At 38.7% G+C, this 8310-nt stretch overlaps 1 protein-coding gene across 1 annotated transcript in view; it reads left to right on the plus strand.

Moving 5' to 3' along the window:
* The window catches only part of FGF20 (fibroblast growth factor 20), a 5308-nt gene extending 1544 nt beyond the window's left edge, over positions 1-3764 (plus strand). Inside the window, exons 2-3 of the mRNA XM_010570074.1 lie at positions 2126-2229; positions 3519-3764. Of these exons, the coding sequence (XP_010568376.1) occupies positions 2126-2229; positions 3519-3764 (350 nt within the window). The remainder of the gene's footprint in view (positions 1-2125; positions 2230-3518) is intronic.
* The last annotated feature ends 4546 nt before the right edge of the window (positions 3765-8310 follow it).

Here is an 8310-nt window from a genome sequence, read left to right on the forward strand (position 1 = left end):
CCCCCCGGCGTTTTCAAACCACGGGGGCTGCACCAGGGCAAGGCGGAGAGGGAGGGCTGCGCGTCCCACGCGCGGCGGGAGGGACGCGTGTCCGCCTCGCTCGGCCTGTGCTGGAGGTCTGCGAGCGCACGCCCACGCCCGCAGGTGTCGCGGGAGAGGTGGGACGCGGGACCGGTGGGACGCGGGACCGGTGGCACGCGGGACCGGTGGCGTGTGCGCGCGCTGTCCGCTTCGGAGCGTCCTGGGGCTGCGCGGAGCCGCAGGGAGCGTGGGCGCGGGCGCGCTGACCCTCAGGCTGCGTTAGGCCGCTTTGTTCTGCGGGGCAGAAAGTTGAAGCGGAGGGGCCTAAACCGCTCAAATACCTAAACCGCCTCCCAGTCAGCTTTCTCTGCCAATAAACCAAAAGGCGGGGAAGACAACCCCGAAATGTAAGTGTTTCCTGAGATACAAGAGCAAATCCTAAATAGTAGTTGTAGCAACTGGACGTCTGAACAAACATGCTGTTCTCAGCTACGTGTGAGGGGTTTTTTGTGTGTATTGATTTAGCAGTCGTAAAAAGGTGATTAAAGAGTTTCCTATCATCCTCCCCATAGTCAAAACAATCTGCTGGAATGGCTCTTAATTGCTTTTATAACACGTGGATGTTTTCAGAAGTAAAAGAGCAGTAGTCAAACAGGCAGTTCTTCTCAGAAGGAAGATTTCCTACAGCGTGTAAACATGAATAAATCTTGGGTTTAGAAGAAAAAAAAGTTAGCCCCAGATCAAACATTTACTGGGCTTTTTAGAAATGTTCTTCCTTTATTCTACCACCATTCTCGGCAGGTTTGTCTGATGTGGTTGCTTTGTGGGTTGGATCACCTGCTTATTATCGTTTTGAAAAAGGGTGGCTTTGAAAATGATACCAGAAAGACAAAATACCTCGACCTCTTTCTGTGGGACTTTGTGCTTTAGGAACTGGAAAACTAGGATGATTTACATGCGACGGAGTTTTTAATGCTTACTCTTTGTAAAGGGTTTATTTTCTTTGCTGCTTGGCGATATAAGTAAGAAACATGCCAAAGCTCAATTAAAATTAAAAACATTTTAAATTATTGTATAGTCCAGACAGTCCATCTGAGAGTGAAAAATGGTCCTGAATGAAAAAGAGTAATCATAAATGCAGCAAATAGACAAAAAGTCATTGTCAAAATCAAATGCACTACTTAAAACCACTTACCTTAGATTCAGACTTTTTTTTTAATGTTTTGTGGTTTTGCTGCTGCAGAGCAAAATCTTAGGTATGACTCTAGAATAACTTCTTTTTGAGGCTTTGTTTACATTGTTAACAACTTCCAAAAAGCCAGTTCACACGTTCCCTTTCTTTCATGTTTTGTATGTACTGCAATCTGTGCATATCAATTGGTTAAATATGTTGGCATACCCTTACCAAATTCAGGCTTCAAATAGTGCCTCATCTCCCAAATACTTTAGATTATTAATATATATTACATTTTTGGGCAAATGTAATATAAATAATGCTATTACCCAAACATTAGCAAATAAGCAGCATATTTCTTGCACATAAAAAGCCTGCACTGAAGACAGCAAGTTGTGTCAAGAGGTGTGGGCCCATATGCTAGATAAGATGTCTGGCAAATATTTTTTTTTTCCTGTGGGTATATTCTGTTATATAAAAGTCCCATCTGTACTTTGATATCCATTCAAATGATCTAATAATGCATGTGTTTTTTTAAGATAATGCTATAGAGAAAGTAAAGTATATTTTCAGGTAATTCAAACCTACCTTCCAGTGTTTGAGTAGGCAGTTTAGCAAATAGTGTGTAATCATTATAGATTCCAACTGCATAGTACTGAACGCTTTAGCCTCCGCACTGAATAAAATCCTTTCATATTCAACATTAAAAAAAATGCTTCTTAAACGGTGTAGGTTTCTTGTTCCTAGATGAGGTTTCTCAGATGGCTTTCCTGTGAATGTTGGATACATTTCCATATAGTATCTGAAATTTCAGAAAAACTAGGCCACATTTATTGTAAAATGTACATTTTCTACTTGTTGTCAGCTGCATTTTGGATGCTACGTACTGTATGCTTACAAGTTGAATTAAAGGAATCTCTTTTTTTTCAGGTATCCTTGAATTCATCAGTGTGGCAGTGGGACTGGTCAGTATTAGAGGCGTGGACAGTGGCCTTTACCTTGGAATGAATGAGAAGGGAGAACTCTATGGCTCTGTAAGTACTGCTTTCATGTCAGCTCATACAAGTTGTGGTTTTGATTCACTTCTTAGCACTATGCAAACCCCTCAAGTAGCTAGCTGAGGTCATCTTAGCTTTTAAAACACTAACATCTTTTCCTGTTGAAATGTATATTTTTAAAGTATACAGGATAGCCTTGGATACTAAAAATTCAATGCGAAAAGTTTCTCTGTCCTAGATGAAGAGAACTGAAAAGAAATACTCCTCTTGAATTACGACAAAAATAGCTAAATTAAACTAGCTATTCAAACAACATTTAAGTTGCCTGCTATCTCATTTTCTTTTTAGCAATACTGCAAATGTATCATAGTGCATAGTCTATCATCAAAAACATTGAATGCAACTTGAAAAAAGTTAAAAGGATAGTTATGGAACAAATAAACAACAATTAGGATAGTACCCTGACCTTATGTATAGCCTAATGCTCCTTTACAAATCAGCAGGTGTTACTTCCAGGTACCAGTTTTTAACATAAAAACATTCTTCCAAATGCTGGGAAAAAGGATAATACCATATGTCACAGCTGGGTACCACTGTTATTTGAAAAATCTGAATGGTGCAAGAGTACCTGCAGTATCTGTAGATCCCAGCTGGGATATTTGCATTTAAGAATGAAAATAAGCTTGTACTCATCACAGTTGATTTGTAGCTGTTGAATAACTTCAACATATAACCGTAAAAATATAATTTTTGATTTTTCCAATACTATCAGGGTAGTAACAGTCTTAAACTCTTCTCCTTTCAAGTCTTAAAACATCTTGAGATAAAATATTCTGTCTCTTCAGTTCCTTTGGTCATGGTTAGTCCTGTTTAAAACATGAGATGTGATGCACATCACAAAGAACACATGGAAATACGTTCCTGATCTGTTACATTGCACCTGAGTCCTTCCACCATATCTCATTTCTAGAATGGTAGATACCCCAAGACAGAAGTCTACATAATGTAGTTCCTGTAGGTCAGGTGAATTTTAGTTAAATCATAAATAAGTAATGCCTTCTTAGAGAGAAAGTTACCTAATTCATATTTAAATCCAAAATTGTATACATACAGGTCTGGTTTTCAAAAGAATAAAGGTTAAAGTAGGCTTCCAAATTCAGTGTCATGTCTACATACTCTTCTTGGGTTTGATTTGTTGACAGTTAAATAAACAGTAAGGCCGCACAAAGCCTAAAACATTTTCTTTATTTTTATCATTTTTTTTTCATGTGTGTTCAGATATCTAGAGACAGCTTCTTATTTTTCTTCACTGTTTCTTTCTGTAGGAGAAACTAACTTCTGAATGCATCTTCAGGGAGCAGTTTGAGGAAAACTGGTACAACACTTACTCGTCCAATGTGTACAAACATGGAGATTCGGGGCGGCGGTACTTCGTAGCACTTAACAAAGACGGTACTCCCAGAGATGGGGCAAGGTCCAAAAGACACCAGAAGTTCACACATTTCTTGCCCCGGCCCGTGGATCCTGAAAGAGTTCCAGAACTGTACAAAGATGTATTAGGATACAGCTGAGGAAGGAGGCAACTTTGGAAAAAAAAACCCATACTGGAGCCATTGCCCTTGCTTTCATGGCAATCCCAGCATAAGGAACCTGCAGAGGTCTAGGATGCTGGATTAGAAGAAGCTACTTTGTGATAGGCAAGCCTCTGTTTTCTAACCTTTGGATTTAGGAGACAAAGCCTTAAAGCTGAGAGTGGACCAGCCTCCTTCAAACTCGCTGAACTGTTTCGTAGCCAGTAACCAGAGGGAAGTTGGAGTGTGACTTTTTTAAAAATAACAAACTCTTGGCAGTTTTGTCTGGATTACCTATGGTCCATAAATTAGCAAAGAACTACCTACATCATGTGGATGAGACAACAGCTGGAAGAAGTAGAAAGAAATGGACTGTAAAATAGTAATAAATCCTGAGAACTGTATATGAAGTTTTAGTGGCTCCACTTTAGTGACGGACCTTAGATGTCGATGCATCATAGTCAGAGCTGGAACTTTTCTTCAGGATGGACCTATTTATACATTTCCAGATAGCAAATATTTATTTTATATATTTATTTATTAAAGAGTTTATTTTTTACTGGGATATGAAGAGAATACAAGCCCCTAACCCCGATGAGAAATCATTTACAGTGCCAATATTTACTCTGAGTAGTGTCATCATACAGAAATGGCATTACATTGCAATGCATCCAAAACCTGAACATTCATATTTCATGTTTCAGATAAGGTTATATTTTATGCACATACCATTGCCTTGTGACTATCCTTATTTTGGAAAGAATGTTTAATTATTTTTTTTTTTTACCTATGAGAGTGCCTTACAGATCTGTATTGAATTCAAATGCACATTTAAAAAGGGAATTAAACGTTATTTCACTTTATTGGGTTTACTGTCATTTTTAAATTGAGAGTCTCTTAGCACACTATGTGTAATGTTTCAAACCTGCAACAATCGCGAAGTGTACTGCAGTTACCTTGAAAGAAAAAGTAGTATTAGCTCTTGAAATCTTGATTCAGATCACAACATGCTTGATTTTTTTTGCCAAATGGTTCCTACTGACTTTACTAATACACAAATAACTATTCTCTGTATTACTTAAAATTTTCATGTAAGATTCTCATCACTGTATAAGATATTTTAATTATATTTCCTATCAATATGTTTAAGGTGAAACAGTATCAGAGTAAGAAGTTTCTGATGTTGCTGACTGAAAAGCTTCTGTGAGTGGAGGCTGTTTCTCCACTGAGTACAGAGCAGCCTAAGGAGGCTGCTTTCTTACCTTAATTCCTCCTTTAGGGAATAATCTCAGCATAAGTTTTTGTGTGAAGACTGTCAGGAAAAAGATGAGCTATGTCTCTACGCTAGTTACAGCTATACAACAGGTACATCGTATTAATTTAATTTACACTAATTTAATTCACGACTGTCAGTTATGAAGCACAAACGGATCTGCATATTGACTAACAGGGAAGTAAGTCTCTGCTCTACGTAAGAATACTAAGGTTTAATGACAGACCCTATATGATTTAGACCTAAACCTGCTGAAGCTTGCTGTCAGATGATTGCCACCTCCACAGGGAAGGCTGGTCCAGGAAAAGGAGTGCAGGAAGGGCAGTCCAGGAGAGGGCAGCGATATTTGTGCTGTACCAGAGGTGGTCTCATGTTTCAGGTGCCAGCGGTCCCAGTGGGCTCCAGCTCAAGACAACTCATTTGAGTTCAGTTTTGTGGAAGCATGCGGTTCAAGTACTGCATGTGCATCATTTATTATCACATCAAGGTATTAATGAAAAACATTTTCCTGTATATAACACACTTGCTAGAGCCATCACTGGGCCAGAACCTCTTCCAATCTATAATGAGAAATGGATGAGCATAGATTACTGATGGACAGTGGACAAAATAATTTTACTTTCTGCCAAATAGAAATTGAATGCAGATATACAAAAAGGTGTTTCAGCACTTTGTGGCTAGCAGTAGGTAACTTACTAAGGTTAAAGGCTTCATTAAAATTTTCTGAAAAACAGGCAGTGGAAGATCTACAGTATACTGAATGCGGTTTAGTAAAATAATGTTGTGATGCACTTCAACTTACCATAAACTAATGATTTTATGGTCACACTGAGTCCCATTAGTAATAGGTCAATAACTGAAGACAGAAGTATATGCTTTAAATAGCAAAATTTTTCCTCTGCATGTTGAAAAGTAATCTATTCTGCATAAGTTGTGCAAAAAAACTGTGGCTGCTGCTCAGGACATAATTGCCATGCATTTCTGGCAAACACCGTGTTTAAATCATATCAATAAAAGAGTTCTCTCTCTTTGGATTAGCAGTTTACTGTTAATCCAACTACCTCAAAAGTACTTTGAAAATGGCAAGGGCTGTAATCATCCTTGTTATTATTATTGTGCATGTTTTTTCACAGATACGATACAGTCCAGAATAGTAACTGAGGGTTAGCTTTAAGTGGTGAATAATCATCTGAAACTTCTGGATCCAAACACCTAGCCAACATACATATGAAGAAGAAGAGTTATACATGCTTGTCATTTCCTTGCCCCATTCCCATTTTGGATATATGCCAATAATCCTTGAACGAAATGTAATGGAGCAGGTACGGTGGTGATGACTGACTACAAAACCTCCAGAGCACTGAAAAGCTGCCACAGCCTCCTTTTTTAGTTCTGGTGTATTGTCACTGAAGAAAGATACTGTGCTTTCCCATTTCATTTTGCTTGCAGCATCTATTTGCTCTCTGTGACATTCTGTCCATCATGATATTCAGATGCAGTTAATGTTTTTCTAGTTTGAAAATGGTGGATGCAAAAGCAACACCTCAAAATAGCTATTTTCGTATGTCATTACACTAATAGCTTTAGTTGTCAGTGGTTGTTTTTTTTGTGTGGTTTTCACTCCCACTTCAGAAAGCCCAACTGGATACAGAGGGAGAGGTTGGTTTTATTTAACCAGTAGAATTAATGATCTAGTTTACCACTCATTACATTTTGCATAACCCTATCAATTTGAAAGCTGTGGGCTGCTCTAAAGTCATGAAGAGGGTAATCTGAAGGAAGTGACATTGTTTGAGGTTCAGAGGAAATCTCTGAAGGCAGAGAAAATGTCACATCTTGAAATAAATCCCTGCATGATTGGCTGCCCTATTTCTGCCTTTCCTTTTTTCCAGGGTAGTTACGCAGTTTGTAGCAGGTGCATCTCCGCTTTCTGCTTCCCACTGATTCTTCTAGTAGCTGTAAAACTTGGCCCTTTGATCTCAGAGCTGGCTGGAAATTGAGTGCTCCATGCCAGTTCTGTATTTCTTCGCATATTTTGTTTTCTGCTGCTCTCTTTTCCAAGTTGTGTCAGAAACAATATACTAGCCATACAGGAGACTTTCTGAAATCCAGGAGTAACCTTGACTTCTGAGCATATCTGAAGTGAAATTGTTACTCTTATTAATCTTTGTGCTCTTGGTCAGAATGCAGAAGGTAGCGTTTTTAACAGTCTTCTGTGGAAGTCTTCCAGCTGTAACAGTTACAGGATATAGGAGAACCCAAGTGCCTCCGGAAATGGGTATTTTTCATTAGATGAGCTGATATAATCAGAAAAAGTGGACAGCTAGTCTAAAAGGCACATAGTCCTTTCATTGGTCTGAACCATTTATGTTTGCACAGAGCCAAGTTTGGTCCTGTCCATATCTTCCTGTTTTCTGTCATAAGCTTATTGATGTTATCTTTCATGCTCAGGTGTGACATCCAGCTTCACTGATTCTATCTGAAAGTTCAAATCATTGATATGGCCATGCACTCTGGTAGCATTCCAGGGTTTTGCAGAATTTACTTTCTGACATGTGAGAGTCATTTAACAAGTACATTTTCATAATAGCTTTCATTTCCAGCTATTTTCATTTCTTGATGTCCTCTGTTAACTCTCTTTTTCATAGCCATCCAATCTTGCTTCAGTAACTTTGTGAAGATTTACTTAAACATAGTCTTTACCAGCAGTTATATGAGATACAGATGTGATTTTTTTTTTTTCAGTTTGTGTAATCATGCTGGTACCACCATACCATGGCTCCAGTTATACCATTGCAAACCATTAGGTTTGCCTTAGTCCTTTTTCTGTACAGCCAAGAACTAAACAAAGGTAAGGCATAAATGCATCTTCACTATTGCCTTAATGTACTGGACCAAGCCTGTGTCATAAATACTGAGAACACTGTGGTAAGATGCTTAAGTCTTGCTCATCTTGCTCCATACTGCATGGAGATGCTACCAGTAAGGAGGCCTTTTGGAAATCTCTGCATTTGCTCCTTTTGCTTTTCATGTGAGAAAAACTATTGACTTCACTGCTGCTAAATTCTCTGCAATTATTTGGTGGCGTTTTTTAGTCGTGCAACCATTTGAAGACTCAAGTTATATGAATGTAGGAACAGCTGCATGAGATCAGACAGTACCGCATCTCCACTGCATGGGAAAGAGAGTAGGAATAATACAGGTGTATATATTCTGGGCATTCATTGTAGAACCCCAACTAGGATTAAGACTTGAAGTCAATTCTCCTCTGGG

The sequence above is a fragment of the Haliaeetus leucocephalus genome, unplaced genomic scaffold (assembly GCF_000737465.1).
Source record: "Haliaeetus leucocephalus isolate CR32 unplaced genomic scaffold, Haliaeetus_leucocephalus-4.0 Scaffold284, whole genome shotgun sequence".
Classification (NCBI taxonomy): Eukaryota; Metazoa; Chordata; class Aves; order Accipitriformes; family Accipitridae; genus Haliaeetus; species Haliaeetus leucocephalus.